The sequence below is a fragment of the Rissa tridactyla genome, chromosome 6, assembly GCF_028500815.1.
Source record: "Rissa tridactyla isolate bRisTri1 chromosome 6, bRisTri1.patW.cur.20221130, whole genome shotgun sequence".
NCBI classification, from domain to species: domain Eukaryota; kingdom Metazoa; phylum Chordata; class Aves; order Charadriiformes; family Laridae; genus Rissa; species Rissa tridactyla.
The window spans coordinates 59,743,446-59,762,630 of record NC_071471.1 but is presented as its reverse complement, the minus strand read 5'-3'; the positions used below and the strand labels follow the sequence as shown (position 1 = coordinate 59,762,630).

Here is a 19,185-nt window from a genome sequence, read left to right as displayed (position 1 = left end):
GGTGGTAATAATAATTAAAGCAATGGCAAACATCTTAGTGCTCATAAATGCTGGTAAAGACGTGATCAGAACTTGCCCTAGAGAGCTCTTTACCTATAGCCCCCTATACGGCTGCTGTGGCTTCCTGTTGCAGTAGCAACATGTTAATGTATGTTTTATTTACTGGGTTACTAGGAGCTTGACTGAATGTGCTTGCACGTAGCTTCAAGCATTTAGTATATTTTTATTGCTACCAATATGATCATAATTTGAACAAATAAGCTGACAGGAGAAACAATTTACACCGCAAAGTCATCAAGTTCAACAACTTTTAATAATGTAAATATAATTTCAACTTTCAAATGAATTCAGGTAATTTCTCAGAGACTAAGGGTGGAGTTCTATGTGAATTTATGGGGATGGAGAGAACCAGTTTTATCTGGTCTCTGTCATTGGCCAAAACTCAGCTTACTAGCTGGGAAATGAACATAATAACATGTAGCTTGTTTGCACTGTCAAGAGCTTGGTGTGTCTGCTCAACAGGCTTACCCTGAAACTGACCCAGACCTTCTTTTATAGAGATTTGTAAGGTTTAGCAAATAATTATATACACTGGGAACATCTCCATTGAGGGTTTCTATAGCAGTGTTTATTGGTGTCCTGGTAAATGGAATGAGAGAAAAGTGGACAGACCTGCTAAGCATTCTCTGCTGACCAGTGACTGCATGATTAGTGTAGCCAGCTTGAAGACGACAGCAATAGATGCATCCTAAGAACACTGCAGTGGATTTTTATGAGCAGAACTTCTGTTTATGAGCTGCTCGGCTGATCACCTGTGATTTCTTCTGAAGCGTTGGGGGTTTTCTCTTTCTTACATGAAGAAAGTTAATTCCAGGCTCATTTAAGGCTGCCAGCTATGTAGGACAAGTTATTTTTGGATTTGGGGTTTGATTTATTTTTTTTATATACAGAACATTTTTCTCACTTGCCTGCTGCAGTGTTTCTTTTTCCCTTTGTAAGAATAAAACTTGCCACAGCGTATGGAGCCAAATGTTCCCTTCTGAGTCCCTTGAGTTATCTAGTTTTTAGAATACAGTTATTGAACATCCCAGATGGCATATTTCAGTAAAGCAGCGATATTAGAAAACTGAAGAAAACATGTTGACTGAAAATTAGCCAGCCCAGGATATACCTTGTTGCCCTATTATCCTCTTACTAGTGGACTGTGAAGCTTCAGTGTATAATGTTTACATCAGTGTTTTTTAACAACATTTGTCACTCTTTTGAAAGGTGTTACAGCATGTGGCAACCTCCGTGCTCTCAAAGCCCACTGGGCTCTGATTCCTCACTGTTTCCTGGCCATGTTTTTATGTGTTATTCAAGTCATCTTTATAGGTGCACAAAAATAGCTTTGAAGGGATGTTTTTAGCAGGTGTTATTTCAGAAACTGAAGTTCAGAATGCTGTCCATGATGACTGTGTACTGTACTCTACAATCTAAGAGGGTTGTTTCTGTCCCCCCCACCCCCCATGGTTCCTGTTCTTTTAGAAATCAAAGACAGAATTATGTTAGTTTTCCTTTTGGAGGCTCTGCCTTAATCAGGAACAGCTGCATTGTGAGGAGCTCAAACTGCTTCCATTGTGTTCTGTTATTTATTCTAAAGCCTGATCAAGATGTAAAGAACAAACAAAACAAAACCCCAAAAAACCACCAAAAACACACCCCCAAAAAAAACCCAAAACAAAACCAAAATGAAACAATGAAACAAAAAACAACTAAAAAAAACCTCTAATGCCTGCAGCAAGCAAACTGTTTTTCGGATCAAATGTGCAAGAAAAATTCTGACAGCAATAAAGTTCTGACACTCTACTAAAGCAAGCTTTTGGTATGCTAAGTAGAGCTGATATTTCTTCCTTTTAGTGTTCCCAGTCCTCAGTGATCCAGGGGATTTTTCACATGACTAGGCATCGTATAATTTAAGATATATTAAATATGTAAGAAAGTATGTTTTTTTACTGACAAAGGTGAGTATGTAGGGTAGGATGTTGAAAGAAACAGTTACACTTACCAAGAATGTTCTGTTTCTAGGTATATTCTTTTATAATGGACATCCAATAAGACAGGTGGATGTTGTTGGGATAGTGGTTCAAACGAAAGAGAGAGATGCCTTTTATAATTATGGAGGTAAGAAACGTTTCTTTCTTTCTTCTTGCACTTACCAGCCTTCTAATCTTAGTTTCTGATAGAACTTAAAGGTTGCCTATTTGATCATTGTCTGTTCTTGAAACAACTGTGCTCTTACCATAATATAACATGTATCTACAGCTCAGATTACTTAACAAATTTAGGGAAGCTACTGTTTATCTCCACTTCAAAAGCAGAGAAACAAATAGTTAAAACAGAGTAACTGATTCATTTGGAGTCGTCTAGCAAATCTATTTGGATTATTGCTTTGCCACTGGACTCCACCATCTTCCTCTCCATGTGTATATATATATATATATATATATATATATATATGCAGTTCCTTTGGTCAGATCTAAACAGAATTAACAGTGCCTGCAAATGGGAAGTAACTTCTTCCTTTTTTTGAACCTGTGAAATCCCTTCTGACTTTTTTTATGTGTTGTTGTATCTTGGAGCCAGCTTTTAATAGCAGTCAGGAGCTTGTTTATATTTAGATGCGTAAGAGTCTTAGCAAATCTAACTCAGGCATTGTCATACCAGCCCTTGCCAACACCAGCTGGGAGTTGTCTCCTCCCTATTTCTTTTCCCAATATTCAGACTGCTTTATTAAACAGGAAACATCTGATTGTCATTTTGTTCAGATGTCTTTTTTGTCTGGAGAAGAAGCAGAGTGGAGTAGTGGTGATGTGGCAAGTTTCAAAGGTGGGGGAGGTCATCTCACAGTAGGAAAGGGGAGCCAAATGCGTAGATGCTATCGAAGCACTTGAAGGACTCATGTTGAGTGTCTTCCTCTGCCATGGGTTTCCCCCTGATGGAGGTAAATCACAGAGCACCTATTCTTACCCAGTTCCCTTCCTTACAAAATTGAGCCAGCGGCAATTCCCTGACTCACAGGAGTATTGTGAAGACACAGTTGACAACTTAACCAGGTCCCAGCTTCCACAACACCTGGAGTTGCATCATACTGCTGCGGAGTAGCATTAGCTGCTAGGGCATATAGCATACCCCGCACTGGGTGCGGCTGCTTAGAGGTGACTGTGTCCTCTATAGAAGTGTCCCTGCAAGTTTCTTAGAGTGGTTATTTTCTATTTTTTTGGTTTGTTTTTTTTTTTCTTTTAGGCTAATTTCTGGATGTTTGTTATTACCCTGTGATTGTGCTAAATAACTCATTGACAGTAAGTATTTTGAAGCACAAGTTTCTCTGGCACTTGAAGTAGCACAGGCTAAACAAGCACCTAAGTTAAGAGGCGGAGATGTAATTGATGATGTAATGAAGTGTTGAAACAAATTGAACATCAGCTATTATTCTTCTATTGCACTAGTATGCAAATTCAGTTATCACTTCATGAGAATAGAGGATGACAGGCTCAAAATGACCAATGCAAAACCAATTCTATGAGCAAGGGTTTCCCACGCTACTCTCGGCACTAGTTTAGATGTAAACTTGTTGGAAATGTTTGATTAGGGCAGAAAATGAAGGAATAGAAATAAAAAGAAACTGCAGAGTAGTGGACTTAAGGACTTAGCGTTAGATCAGCCGACCTTTAAGTACAGCGCTCAGTGAGCCTGGCTTCCTGCTGTCCTTTCATATCCAGCTCCACTCTTTGTTCCAGCGGTTCCTGGTTTGAGCTTTCAGGCTACCTGCCAGGGTGCCTCTCCCCAGCCTGCCCTCCCTTTCAGGCAGGCTGACTCCGCCAGCGTAAAATTGTAAGTTCTTAGACAGTTTCCTGCTTGTAACTTCTTGCATCTCTCAGTTCTACAGACTCTGGTTGGTGAGTCACAAGGCAGGCATTGCATCAGTTGGAGCACCGCACGCTGCTCACTTTCCGTCTGCTTAAAAGTGACTTACAAAGCAATTCCCCCTCTGTACTTTTTCTCTGGTAGAGAACGGAAATGTCTCTGTATCACTGTCACTATCTCCCCGCCGCCATTACTTATCTGTCTACTTCAGAATAAACACTGCTCATTTTAAGAGAATCTTAGGTCCTCTCTGTGCTGAAAACCATACAGTCAGAACTAGTGACAAAATAATAATTGTAAAAGAGAGTGAATTGACTCTTTCCTGGCTTAAAAAATAATAAAAAAATACATGCTGTGTAAAACCTGATTTTGACATTTTGATTTGATTGTTTATTGCTATTATTATGATCAATTTGGAGAAGGATATCTAATTAAAGTGTAGCTTTGAACAAGCTCATATTTTAGCTAATACACCTTTCTAAACTTTTTTTTCCCCTTCCTTTTCAACAAAACCAAGCATCACACGTGTTTTTTTTTTTTTTATACTCCATAACTGTTTTGAAAGGCTGAAAGGCACTTGCCTTGAAAATAAATGAAAAAAAACCTCACCAGGATCATCTCAGTAGATTCACGCAGGCCCTACAAGAACCATGCCCTTTTTGTTATAAAGAAATAAAAATGAACATAATTACCTCATTACCCAGGTAGCTTTGGGAGTGCTACCCCTCAAATAGTTAATGTAAGAGTCAAAAAACCCCAAACACAAACACACAAAAGGAAAGAGAAAAACTGAAAAAACAAACCCACAAAAAACCAAACAAACAAAAGTTTAAACCCAAGAAGATGATGAAGGGCGGCACAGGGCACACAGGAAGTTTTCAGAAGCTTGTAGACCCCTTGAGTGCATTTAAAATAGATTAACATTCTCCTATCTAATTAGAATACAATTGCAAGAGTTCTCATTCATCTGTGCTTCAGGAGTTATTTGTCTTTTTGCTCAAAGCTTTTATTTCTGAACTGTGAGCCTTGCTGTGCTACAAGATTCCTTGTGTGGTCAAGAACAGGTCAATCTCTCTAGGACTCCATTGTTACTCCTGTTACATTGATGAGGAGAAGTCCGGCCTCCTAATCCTTCAGTCTTGTTTGTTTTGCTTCTAAGCCCTTCTTAGGAAGTGTATCTGCGGCAGCTGGTGCAACAGCCAGTTGCAAGCTGGAACGTCTAGAAGCTGCAGTAATGTAATAGTGAAATGTCATCTGCCCTGTTTCTTCTTGCCATTGCTGGCTTGCATGAATGGCTTGGCATGGGATATGGAGGCTCTCGCTCCTACTAAAATAGTTCGGTTTTTGTCCATACCAAGGAGAGGAAATCCTACCAGCTAGATCATTATCTATGCTCTGGTACAAAATTAAAGCTGCTGAAATAGCTGCAGACACAGCAGCTCAAAAGGGGGATAGCAATGAGATGAGCATACTTTTGTGATGGAATTTGGAATTACCTGTATCTTATAAATGCTGTATGTTTGTTATTAGGAATGTGCAGCTAAGCCACTGGGCAACAGGAAGGCAAGACAATGATATGAAATTGGACCCCCCCAAATAGGGAGGTTGTTTCAAAACATGTGAGACAATGCGAAGGCATTTTGCTTTGATGCTATGGTTCCCAGAGGAAGCGACTGCAGGTACCAATCAGTACTTTCCTGGTAAACATTGCTGTTACTTTTGTAGTCATGGATCTGGTTTAAGGAGCAGAAGAAAACTGCAGATTCCAATTTGTGAAGTCAGGAAGCTCAGTCTTGAAGATGATTACATTCAAGGAGCAAGGTGCTTGAAGTGTTAGCTGGACTGGAAATGTGATCTTTGCTGTGGTTTGACAGCCATTTAGTGCCTTTTTATTTAGAGAGTGTTTATTGGACATACCATCTATGTACAGTCTCTTGATCTGTAGAACAATTGATTCTTCTGATAGTTTTTTAGTTTTCATTGGGTTTTGTTGTCTTCTGCTGTCTTTGACAGTGCAGTGCCTGTGCCAGAAATTGCAAAACTTATTTTGATTAGGTTCTAACGAAACAGGAAAAGCTAGACAGCTCCTATGCTCAGAAGGTGTTAAGCTTTTTTGGCAACGGAAGTGGCTTGCATGCCACCGGTACTTATACTTTAAGTTGGGAATTCCTGGCCTAGAGCAGAACCACAAGCACGTGCTGTCTTCTGTCCTTCCTGGCTAGAGGAGCTGCCTTTCTGCTCTCTTGAACGTCCTCTTGTACGGGTAAGGCCAGCAGACTTTGTGCACAGTATTAGCATGGAAATCAATGCAGCTGGAAGTAGCAGCACTCGTAGTCTATTCACATGAACGTACCCCCCAATGTTGAAGTGCTGTTTTCTCACCGTTACAGTAATGCTTCTGTGTTTTGTGCCTGGTTTCCTATTTAATTTGTCTGGCTTCAGCTTTCAACACTGACTCTTCTTCTGACCTTGTCAAAAAACCCTTTAGTATTGAGTATGTACTGAAGCCTCATAATTTAAATTAGTGCTTGATCTTTTTTTGAGAATATACCTGTTACTTTGCTGACTAAGCATATAAGCACTGTATCTGGTTCTGAGTTACTTTCCATGACTGAAATGACTGTGGAGATTAATTCAGAGGTATTAGTAGGGGTTGAGCACACACTTTCCCTTTCAGACTGGTTGGAATGAGCTATCCTTCACAGTCATCTCCCTACATATCTATGTATCTTCACTTCTTGGAACATTACTACCTGCTTTCTTACTCTGTAATTCTTGCAATTTTTTTTACAGTGGATGATAGTACTGGAGTTATAAATTGTGTCTGCTGGAAAAATCCCATGGTAGCAGAAACACTTTTATCAGGTAATTTATCAAATAAATAATTCCTCTTTTGACTGTACATTTTTTCCTTGTGTCTGTCTTATGTAATTTAGTAAATGATCAAACTTGCAGAAAAGCAAATTCAACTGTTGGGTTTTTTTTGTTTTTTTTTTTTAATTTCAAACCATCACATCCTACAGCCCGGGCTATTTTGGGAGTTTCATATTACTTCTTGTGTTGTGTCCAATGCTGATTAAACCACTGTGTTATGACCTGTCATGCCTTTTCCTTATCTGAGTAATATGGTATTCCAATTCTATGTTGTTGTAACATTGCTCAGAGAGTCATCTTCTTATGGTTCTTTTTGTGACTTCATCTAGTGAGGAACTAGGCTGGAAATCTGACACATGCTGCAGCTTCTGTTTCCAAAGTCAACCCATTGACCAGCAGCCTGGTCTCATTCACCACCCTTGTGATACAGTGCTTTCAGGATTCACCTCCTCTTCTTTGTCTGCATTCACGTTCTTCTGCTCACACATATACTGTCAATGATGAACTTAAAGGAAGCTTAAAACACAGTGGGAGGATGCCAGCAGTCTTTTATGATTTGGGAAAGTTCTAAATGTGCAGAAATTGTGCATTTGAAATGAATCTATTATTGCAATTATTAACAGAAGAACTTACTAGTGTCTGGCTTTCTCTTTGATTTTTCTCCCACCAGTTCTCATAGACCAAAGTGCTTTCTGCTTTGTACCTTTTTGAAAGCTCTTGTTGTAGATTGACAACTCTGATATGGAGCTGGTCAAATCCTGCTGAAATAAATGTTACTAGTGTCATCTGGCAGTGTTAGGGTTACATGTGCATAGAATGGGGAAAGGAAAGCGTGATGTAAAAATTAAAAACTCTGATGTCTGTGGAACAAGCCCAAACCATGACAATACAGATATATAATTCATACTTACTTACATTTAACAATGTTCCCAACTGGAACTGGAATCTAGAAGGCAGCTCTTACTTTTAGAAATGTGATGGTGTGGCATAGCTTTCCAAAAAAATAATGGGGACCCACAATCAAATCAGTTTTTTATGAGGAACTTAAATTCATTAAAGGAATTGCATGAAATACTGCTTGAAACAGAATGAGGGCCCAGAATGCTTGTTTCAGCCTTGTGTTCTTATTTTACATGTACATCAGTAGTGCTTGAATGGACACTATGTTATTAATGGAAATTCACCTGCTTAGGCGGGCGGGTTGGACTAGATGATCTCCAGAGGCCCCTGCCAACCGCTACTATTCTGTGATTAATTCATTTGTACCTGCTAAAAAAAACCAGCTTCTAAGGCGCACAGGGAGCTTTCTTCCAGCCTTTTGTAATTGTGATCGGGGATACTTGGATCATTAGTCAGGCTTTAAGTTATGAAGAATTTACTCTGCTGCAAAGGTGTGTTACGTAAATGTGAGGTTCTGTCAAGTTGCATTCACTTCAGTGTAGACATCAAATTGCATCACATGAATACTTTGGTCCCACCTCAGATGACTCATCCTTGTTTCATGTAAAAAGTTCAGCTGACCTTTCTTTTCCCTTCTTATCCTTCTTAGCATGACAAAACCTATTTCAAATTAATCTTACAATTTTGCAACCCATCTGTGACATTTTCAGTGGTAAATCAATATCTCTTCCCTTTTACACCTTCCCCAGGTGAACTATTCAAATAAATATAAGACTGTAAACTAACTTTGTTACCCAAAAGTTTTGCTACCCAGGACACACAGTTCCTGGGACCTTACCCCTTCTTCAGTAATATGACACCTGTGATGCTTAGGTGTTTGGATGAATGCAAAAGGACAGCCCTCTCGGCCTTAATGCCTGATCTCCTTTCCCTGACTTCTTACAGGTCGTCCAAGCACACCCAGCAGCCTTACTGTGCTTGAACAGATGAAGAAACTCCAAGAAATGGTGAGCCAGAAAACCAAGCTGGAGATTGGGGATGTTGTCAGGGTCAGAGGTCACATCCGAACCTACAGGCAACAAAGAGAAATTCAGGCTTCATGTTTTTGTGAGTGTTATGGATCTGTGATATATGTAACTTAGTTGTCTGAATTTGTCAGACTGCATGTAATTCATTGAATAATTTCCACTTTCTTTCTTTCAATTTTAGCAGTGTGAGGTTAGAAAACACACTACTTAATGTGTGGGGTTAGACTGACTGTAAATGAGGCGTTCCTGGAAAATCTATAAAAGATGGCTAGCATGCATACAAGAATGCTATGTAGATAGTGTGATTGGGTATCTGTGAGAGTGATTTGCTCTTCAGTTTTCTTGGTGTTGAAGTAGAGCAGCCAAAGCCCATGGGAAGGGAGTTGGTGACCTTTTTATGCCACACTTCATCAAGAGCATTAGCTGCTTTGGAGAAATGGTTGCTGTTTGTCTCTGCCTGTATAATCCCTTCTGTGGGCAGACAGCAGCATATGGGCACGTTGTACTACTGAAACCCAGGTTCTCCTATATTTACTGGCTCTGCAGAATGACTGAGAAGCGTTCCTTGTCTTCAGTCACTTGGCACAGATCTGCAGGTGCTGGCCCTGTACCTGACAGCTCTTTGGGCAGCAAGGTTCTGCAGTCTGCTGTTTACAGCCTAGAAGCTTCCAGTTACAGAACTTCTCTCCTCCGTGTTTGTGCTATTGTGTAAGAGTTGGTTTTCCCCAGTGAAATCTTTCAGAGGCAATACTGAAATGATTCCTTTGGTGGGGGGAAGCCTGTCTTTTAATAACCCTGTGTAGCTCAGATAAAAAGTCTGTAGATTTTTCAGCTCTAGCTAAAATCTGCGAGGGAATTCAACCCTACTTTCCAGACAGAAGATTTATGAATATATAACCCATTCAAGGGCCGTTAATAATACCATTGTTTCATTAAAGGAGAGCCATGCAATTCAAATAGCCTCTAAATTGCTTTCACTTTGGCCCAAATAAAGCTTCTTATTATGTGTTAACTTCCTCTAATGGATAAAGACTGCTGAAAGGTAAAATAGATCATAAATTCCAGTTAAATAAGCTGTCAGATAAAAGCATAATCTGCAATGCATCACAACAGGTCATTTACCTCCTTGTAAACTGTAAAAGCAGGAGTGGCCTTTGTGGTTTTGTTATAATAAAAACAACAGCAAACAAAATTTGCCAATTTAATACTGGCATGTGAAGCTCTGTTGTGCTGGCTCAGGTACGCTTGCTTCAAAGATTGGTATGGTAGTTCTGGCCAAGTATGTGTGTTCTTTTTGTTGCCCCAGATAAAGTGGATGATCCTGTGTGTGATGTTCAGATTTCAAGAATGATGGAGCTCCCCTGTCTCTATAGAGAAGTTTATGATAAACCTTTCCAAAGCCCCGAGGAGGGACAGAGGTAAATGCAGTAACCCGACTGGCCTTGGGGCAGTGTGGGATTTTATTATTGTTTATTTGTTATTGTGATAACTGTAGAAAGGTAGAACAGGGCCTCTCTGTAGCAGTAGCAGCCTGCTGTTCTCCCCAGTAATTGATGATCCATACAGATGAGGTACCTGTCCGTAAGATGACAAAAGAAATATAATGCTGAACCAAAGTGAATATTAGGAGGGTAGTAAAATACTGTGTACAGACCTCCTGCTGGGGTTTAGAGCAAGATTTGGTGGTGAGGTCAACAGATTCGATGGAGGAGTGTCCTCGTCTGATTTCCTTTTATGAGTAAGAATAAGGAGCTGTTCCATCAAAATGCTCTCAACTTCTGCCTGTGTCATCATCAAATCACAAATACATAACCTTAATAAACTGATCCAAACACCCATTCCTATATTCAGTTTAAAGGTAGCTGGATGCTTATTGGCAGGTCTGATGCATGTAGTGTGGTTTCAGAGAGTGCAGTTCTTAAAATCACAACACTGTTACAGCAAATGATTGAAGAGGAACAGTTGGATGTTTATTGCATATAAACAATGGTCTGTTTTAATTAAGGGTTTAAATTCAGATTCCTTAAGGATGGTGAAATACCTTTTGACCTTTGAAAACAAGTCTAGCAGACTAACTTTACATAACTGTGCTAAAAAACATTAGTAGTATATTTCTTGCTGTTTGAGATATTCTATGTATCCTTGTAGTGGGCTGGAGGGTCAGAATTTCTCAATCAACATGCTGCATGAGAAAGTGAAAAGCTTTCTATTAGAAAACAAAATTCAGACCTTTTACCAACAGGAGTTGGAAACAATTGATACTCTGGTGTCGCTGGCTGGTGTGCATCTACCCACCCCCAGCTGTCAGGAGGTGAGTGAATGTAACTGTTTCAGCTTTTTATTGGGGGGGAAATAATACTATGTACTTTTTTTTTAAGCATAAACAAACAGGTAAGAGAGTGGTGCCTTTAGAGGATTCAGAAACCACAAGTGTTTTAGCGTTATGGCATTAATTATTTACAGAGCTTGGGGAAACCTTGTCACTTGAGACATATAAAAGCAGACTAAAGAAAACAATGTGAGAAAATTCTGTTAAGGGTAATTGTGTATTAGGGGTGAGTAACCTTACGGTCTGCGACAGGTACTAACTTTTCTGATACTGCCACTATTTACAAATCTAGATAAGGAGATCCCTTTAAGGTGCTTGATAGCTGTTTGGGACAGATGTTCGAGCTCCTGAATTTGATCGGGAGAAGATAGCACGAAGTCTTTCTATTGTTTCTCATTTGAAGCTCTATTAATATATTGAGATGTGGCTTTCAAAAGGAGATTACAATGAGTGGTTGAACAGTGCTCGCTGCTATGTATTTCTCGTGTTGGAAATCCCTACTTGTGAAAGGCCATGATTGAAAGGATCAGACGGTGGGATTTTATTGAAATCGGTTTACATGTAGTTGTATGTAACCAAACTGTTAAGAAACTTTCCAGTGAGATAGTATGCTCTTGGTCAACTGCAGAATGGGAAATAGAACAAAAAACACTTTGTAAAATGGCTTTATATTACTTTGTGTTATTTGGATGAATTACAGACCAGATTCTCAACTAGTGTGAAGTGGTAAATTTCTGCAAAAGTAACAGAGTTGTGGCTTTTATCATGTTACTAATGGCAACTGAAACTTGAGCTAGAGCCTTGTGTGACTCACTTGTTTACGTTTTTGGTTTTCTTTAGAGAAATAAATCTATGGCAGTAATTTTCACTGCCTGATTCTGATATGCACTGTAAAGTTAAGTGCTATGTTACGGTAACATTTGATGTTTGTTTAATCCTTAAAAAAACCAAACAAACCCACAAAACCTAGTCCCTTGTAGATGAGGTCAAATAATAATGCAAAGTAGCTTTATTCTTGTTGGTCTTTTGTTGAACTGCTTCTGATAGCTGCTTCTTGACAGCTATATCTTTTATTAAAGGCATTTTTGTTATTTTCTTTAAAGCAAGCATCGATATAAACAATAACAGGAGCTGCTCTCATTTTTGACAGAAAAGTTTGATGCTAGAATATCCAACATGGGACAGCAGGGTATTTTTTCTAAACTAGCTGGAACAGTATTCAAAGTTCCCAAACACTTTACATTAAGATTAATACTAGAAACTTCCATCTTTGAAGTTTCAGCATTTATAGAAAGATCAAGATGAATAACTTGCAAAGCCAGTTAAAGTAGGAACTGGTGCAGAACAAACATAGAAAAGCACCAAAAAAACCCCAAACCAAGAAAACCAAACCAACAAAACCAATGTAGCATCAGCATTGTTAGCAGTCATGCGGAGCTATCATAATAATTAATAGTTGCTCCTGACCCTGATGCAAGGGTGTGAGTATATGTCCCAGGAATTTGGGCACACAGATGCTTATTTAGAAATTGCAGTTCTCCCTGTTGCCCTTTGCTATTAATTCCTTGCAAGGAGTCTTTTATATCTTTGCATACGGAAGAACCTGCAGTTGTCAAGTGACCTGGATGCCTTAAGAGAAGCACCTAGTAATTCTCAGGAGATGCATTTCATTGTTCCTCTCCTCTGTCTCTTGAAGGTGTCACTTCTCGTAATAGGCAAGAGGTTAAGTAGCCAGTTTGATCCACAAAAACAAGCATAATCGATCTGATTTCTGTCCCTCTTCCTTTCTTTTCCCCTCTGTATTCGTCTGGTTTGCATCGCACTCAAACCAAAAGGATAAAGAGTACAGCTAATGTGGAATGATGTTATTTCATGCCTATTTGGCAAAGCAGGAGCTGAGTGAGGAGATGAGTGGACCAAAGTAATTAGGCGACACAACAATATACACACGTACTCACTTCTTGCACTTGTCCTGGATGTGAAAGGATGAGATACTTGGATGTATAACTTTATTTTTGTTACCCCAATTCTAGTGTTCTAGAGCACAGTCACTGTTAAGCTCTTTTCTTGCCTCCCTTCCTTTCCCTGTGATCCTAGGAGATGTGGTGCAGCCCCTTCATCTCTTTCCCAACTTTTAAAATACTTGCACAGTGTTCATCATAGTGGGAGGGTATCTCCCCCGTGAAATATTTTCTCCAGGGAGGTGGTGAGCTGCTATGGAGACACTGGCAGTGGAGCAGAGCAGGGGGTGAAGATGGAAGGAGGTAGCTGGGATAGCTTGAGGTAGGCAGCATCTCTCTGTTCCTTTTCGGCATTACTGTACCTGACCCCTGTCCACATCCCATACATGTCCTATAATAACTAGTTCCAGTCCTAATGGCTCCCCAGCAGTGCAGTCTTCTGTCTCTGCAGAATAAATTTCCCTCTAGCAGATGCACATGGCAGAACTCAAATTGTGTTCTCTGCTCAGACATATACTAGGGAACATTTAATTTTATAGTCTACAGAGGATGGGTAAGAGAATTGGAAGGCTTGCTGTTTTTAAAAATAATTAAAAATTAACAAATCTGTTATGATTTTTAAAACCAGAGGAGCTTCATTTCACATAACCACTGTCGCCTCTATCCCTAAGCTGTTGTCTTTCCCTTATCCCTTAAAACAAATGACTTTTGAGACTGGAGGGGTGGGTAACACAAGGAAGACTACAAGCGAAAAAACCAGAAAACGTAATCTTGTGCTTAGATAACCTGAAGAGTATAGTTGCTGGACTTAGGCAATTATGTTTGGCAAATGGACAAGCTTTTGGTTCCTCTTTTTAAAGAAAACTACATGTGAACTCGATCCATCCAGTTTCTCAACTGGATTAAATATGACTTGGAATCAGCCAGTCTTGATTAACCATTTTTGTGCGCTTCTTCCATGCATAAGCTCTAATGTGTGCTATTTTAGTAGTACCATTCCAGTTCGTGTATGTCACTAGCTTGGACACATAATTTCGGTTGTACTATGCAGGCTCTGCTGTTTGTACTTCTGTTGATTTGAATATTATCTCAAGGTCAGCAATGACAAATAGTTAAAGCAGAGAGTTTTACAGTGTTGTTCATACTTACTGTATATACCCTGTACATTGTACTATAGGTATAACAGGGTGCATTATACATTATTGATGCTATGTGCTTGTCTTCCTGCCTCTTGAGGAAGGTTCACTGATACTTTAAATATGTATGTTGCAAAGCTTATTATAGGACTTCAGGACTGACACGTCCAGAATCACTATTACTAAAATTGTCACCTGTCTAAGCCAAGGATTAAACATTGCATGAGAAATTGCAAAGGGCGATTCCATGAGTAGAATCACGTGTGTGGTTATACCAGGAAACTTTAACACCGTCAGGGTGTGTTGTGATTCATAATAAGCCAAAGGTTACATACTTTCAGTGTTTTGAAGAGACTAATTCCTGGACCACTTCATTCTTTGACTTATTATCGATTGTACAGAGAGTTTGTCTTGTTTTAAAGATCTGAGAATAACTGGTTGCACAGTACCAACCCAGTAAGCTGTGTGAGATCCATCGGATGGAATATATTGATTAAAATATGAACTTAATTCTGGAGGCGTGGATTCTTCTCTTGTATTGGCTACAGAGTCCTTGGCTGGTCTTGGGAGGGAGGGTAGTGATGGTAAAATTGTTATTTAATACCTGCTTCTCTTTTCGGGGTGAGAGGGAGACATGACATTTTTTTGCAAAAGCAATGAATGGTTTTTGGATGCTCCTGTGCTTCGATGTGCAGCTTAATTTATCTGAAAAGGACCTGATTTGGGGGGTGGGGGGAACCCCTACTTTCAGCACTTCAGGGAACTTGAAATTGTGCACCCTGAAACTAAGGCATGCTGAAGGGGGACACTTTGCAAAACAAGGTGTGAACACTGTGAGGGGTAAATTCAAAATCCAGATTCAGACTTTGCTGGTACTTTGGTTCAGCAGTTAAACTACTTAATATCTGCATTTCTCAGACAAAAAGTAAAGTGATGGCTAATAAGCTGTGACTCAGGTGGAACTATGTTAACAGCTACAATACATCTTTATAACTGTTGAAATGCAAGCATTTTTCAGTCTCCTCCTGAAATAAAAGTAGGGATGTGAAATCACACAGGATTTCATAGTCCTAGATTTCTTCCCTCTTTGTATAGCCCCGTGTTTCAGTCTCCTGTAGATTTCTGCTCAGTAGACTAAATCACAAGCTTAGGTATACATTGGCTCTGAGGTGAGATCCATGTCCAGAGGAAACTGAGGGCCTGGTTTGGCATAAAAGAAAATGATAAGGTATTGGGAAGAAGTACTATTGACTTGTGAATTTGCAGGATGAGATGCTGGAGATACTTCGTGTGGACCAAAAGAACCGGTTAAGTAATTTTAGATTGTGCTCACAAAGAAACTCCTGAATTGTTGCTTTACTCAGAGAGGAGGAAGCATGTTCTAGAGCACACTAGGAAAAAACCCCAAACTTTTCCTGTCATTTCAGGATAATGTTAAAGCCCCTGAAGAGGGCGAAGAGCCCTCATTTTGTTCTTCAGGAACAGTCCTTCTGCCATGGAACCCCTTTCCCTTGTACTCTGCAGCACGTATGAGAGGGTGCTGATACGTAGCAGCTGCTTGCTTATTTTCTCATTCCCAAGCCTGCCTCTCTGCCTTCGTTCTGTCAAATCCCTTGCATTCTTAGTGATTCTGTTTCAGTATCCATCCAGGCTGAGCTGTGTGTCAGTTCACGCAGAGTCTGTTTTTAATTATCTCCCTTTTCTGACGGGATCTCAGTGTTAAGCCAAACTGAATAATTAGCGTGCTTCTTTGGAGATATTTTTATCTTTTTTTTTTCCTCCCCAAATGTTTGCTTTCACATTAAAAATTGATCAGAGTCTTGAGGTTGTTGCTTTGCTAGCAGTTTCTTAGATTTTTGAGGATTTATTACTGCCTTTGAGTGAGCGGCAAAGTCTCTTCATTTTACATATGGCTCTGAGAATATGCTTTTCCATGAGAAAATATTCACTCTTCACTTAACCCTTCCTGCTATGTTTTATGTTTGTTTCTTCAGTTTATCAGAAGAGGGACTATAAAGAGAAATATGATAGTATTAACACTGTGACTGGAATGGTGACTGGATGTATGGTCAAGTTTGTAGTTAGAAGCAGTGTCTGTTGTTATCCAAACTGATACAGCCATGGTGGACAGGGGGACAGACAAACATTCAGACACTGAAGTCCTTCAGTCTGGAACAGAAGGAGAAAACTGAACTGAGAGTAATAACCATTGTTGTATGTTAATTATCTTGAACTATTAGGCAATTATTTTTGACTGTCGATTTGAGAGGAAAAAGATAGTTGGCTGTTGCACAGAGAGATAGATATGTGATTATGGTCTGGTGAAATATTGAGGATTAGCTGGAGAAAGGGGATGAAGAAACTTGTGATGCATGCTAACGCTAATGCCCCTATTGGAGCTCTGAACTATTCCCAATTAGGCATATCAGCTTCCAGGGTTAGAAGCAGACAGAGTTTCACTTAAGACTTGCCAATGGATCGAATGAATGTTTTGTTGAAAAGATATTCTTCCATGGCTAATGTGGTGTCTGTTTCACATATTCGTGTGAATTCCTTTGGGTATATGGCAGTTGCCTGTTTCATTCCCAAGGCTTCTGTGAGTCTGGTGAGTGTAGTAGGATATGTGAAGTCTGATACTTTTGTTTAGGACAGGATGGGAGCGTTTACAGTGATAGTTGAAGAAATGGCTTGGCAAGTCTTGCTTTGGTTGCTCTGGTGTGGTTCTAGTTATCACATGTTGGTTTGTGGGAATCAGTTTAGCTCTGTTCTCAAAGGAAGCCACAGGGAGAACAGTCCGCTCACAACAGATGAGGAAACAGCAATTGGGGAATTAGAGCAGTCTGTGTAGATAAATGTGAGGTTGAAGGACACAGTAGGACAGATAGAGATGGAGAAGAGTAAGTCATGGTCTTGCTCTTATCTACCCATACTTTCTCTGCTCCACAAGTGATTCTTTATTTCCTTCCATTTCCCTAGCCGTCATTCCACTGTCTTGGCTCTGCTCTACTTCCAAATAAATCCTGCTTTTCCCTGACTTTTTTTTCTCCCCTTCCTTCCTTCGTAATCTGCTAGATGACTCCTGAACACATAACTCTCTGTTCTAAATAACCTCCTCAGTTATGGACTTCTAGGCATGTTGTTCTCCTTTCACAAGAGACTTGTTTACCACCTGCCCTCAAAATGGAATCCTTTGTTCCCTTATCTTGTATGCCTGTCTTAATTTTTTGCATGCTCTTTATCCTTTCCTTCCGTTAGGCTGTGAAGAAGCTCTTGAGACTGTGACCAGAATGTGTGCAAATATATGGAAACTAAGGGGACAAGAAACAAATACTGTTCTTGCCGGTTTCTTCCTTTTCCTTGGACACTGCTTCAGTTTCAAAATGAGGAGATGGGAATCCAATCCCCAGCGCTTGGAGTCTTCCTGAATATCACCTGACAAAGCACTGATCTCTCTATCTTGCTACTCTTATTACTAGGAAAACTCTGAATATGAGTAAAGCTTGATTAGCTAAACAGTCAAATGCTCTGTGAGCATCACAAGCCTGTTTCAAAAGAGAGTTCTCAGTACCTAGAAAGAAGGCAGTTAGGACATTGTAGTTCCTTAAGAATAGCACAAGCTTCTGATGTATGTTTGTTTTAGCGTTGTTTTTTTAAAGCTTAGGTGTGTTGGTTAGTTCATACGTAACAGATATGATTTGTGAATTACTAAATGAAGAAAAATGTGTAACAAAATCACCTGAAGTCCTCTTGCTCTTGAAAGCATATGGAGCTTTTGCTGGTAACTTTAGTTGAGCTGAGATTTCTCACCATCTGTTTTATTCCTTTCTTCCCATACAGGTTAAGTCAAAAAAGGACTCCAGTTCCAAAAGGATTCACAGTGTTTTTAAGGAAGCAATAAGGATGCTACAAGAAAAAGGGGTGGTTTTCCAGAAACCTAGTAGCTCTAAGGACTTATACCATGTAAGGAGCTGAGCTGTGTTTGCAAACAAGTTCAGGGGTATGACTTTCATAGTCAATAGAAATAGTAGAAACGTTTCAGAAATAGAAATGTTTCAGAAAGAGAAGCTGGACGTCCAAGTGCTGTCTGTTTACTCAAAAGTCTTATCTGCAGCTTACTTCACTGTTGCTTTTACCTCTGTATCACCCACTGACTTGTTCTTTTTGTAACTCAGCACTAGACTTAAGCACTGCTGCTGTTCCAAGCGCAGTCTGTGTTCACTGGCTTGCCAAACTGTGTGCTGATACAGCTGAGCACACTGAGAGCTGGGACCTGGGACAGTTCTCTTTATTGAAGTGGGTTGAAAATGTAACATTCATTATTAATCTTGGAGGCAGTATATAATGCAGACTGTAGTTATGATAGTATTACTTTAGAATACAGCATGGCCTTAGATTGCTTTTCAACAGTCATGCCATCTACTGTGAAATAGACTGATACGTATTTCCAGTTTCTTCTGTTTTCTCCAGGTGACTGACCATGATAAGGAGTTGCTTAAAGTGACCCTTGATGTGATTAAAGAAGACTGTCGAAAACCCAGGCGTAAGTAGCAATGTGGTCAGGGCTCTGATAAGCTGGTGCTGATATACTGATGACAATATCTCCTGCTGCTGCTGTGTTAGGTATGCTTCTTGTCCTTAGCCTTGAACTCAGAGCTAAGTTGCTAGTGTAGCTAATCAGTATAGCTAAAGGCAGGAGTGCAAGAGCAGCTTCCTGTGAGCATGGAGAGAGAAAGAGCAGGTGTGCCCAGCAGGAAGCAAACTTCTCAAATCTGAAATAAACAGCCATTATCTTAGATCTATATCTTTTGAGAATACTTAGATTTTGGGAGGAACCAAATCAGCTGTTGTTTTGCACTCTGGATAAGTAGCAAATCTTGCTAGTTCAGTTTCTATGGGGGAGTTGACACAAGGCTGACCGTACAGAAAGGTGAAATCCCTGCCTCCATTAAGTCAATAATAAAACTTCCTCAAGTCAGTAGGATATTGTCTGTAGATTTTAAGCTCAGGTAGACCTCAGGTGGTTGTTCTTTGCAGGTAGGGATTTCAGTCTA

General features: G+C 39.8%; 1 protein-coding gene across 9 annotated transcripts in view; it reads left to right on the top strand.

The window, feature by feature from the left end:
- The window catches only part of STN1 (STN1 subunit of CST complex), a 49,204-nt gene that overhangs the window by 19,275 nt on the left and 10,744 nt on the right, over positions 1-19,185 (top strand). For 6 of the 9 annotated variants that reach the window (XM_054206689.1, XM_054206691.1, XM_054206686.1 and 3 more), the window contains 7 exons: positions 2,068-2,163; positions 6,700-6,771; positions 8,626-8,787; positions 10,015-10,126; positions 10,857-11,019; positions 17,972-18,094; positions 18,602-18,674. In XM_054206689.1, the coding sequence (XP_054062664.1) occupies positions 2,068-2,163; positions 6,700-6,771; positions 8,626-8,787; positions 10,015-10,126; positions 10,857-11,019; positions 17,972-18,094; positions 18,602-18,674 (801 nt within the window). Of the gene's footprint in view, positions 1-2,067; positions 2,164-3,285; positions 3,342-3,779; positions 3,874-5,436; positions 5,586-6,699; positions 6,772-8,625; positions 8,788-10,014; positions 10,127-10,856; positions 11,020-17,971; positions 18,095-18,601; positions 18,675-19,185 lie in introns of those variants that run through there. The other 3 variants (XM_054206693.1, XM_054206695.1, XM_054206694.1) reach the window with 3 other exon arrangements.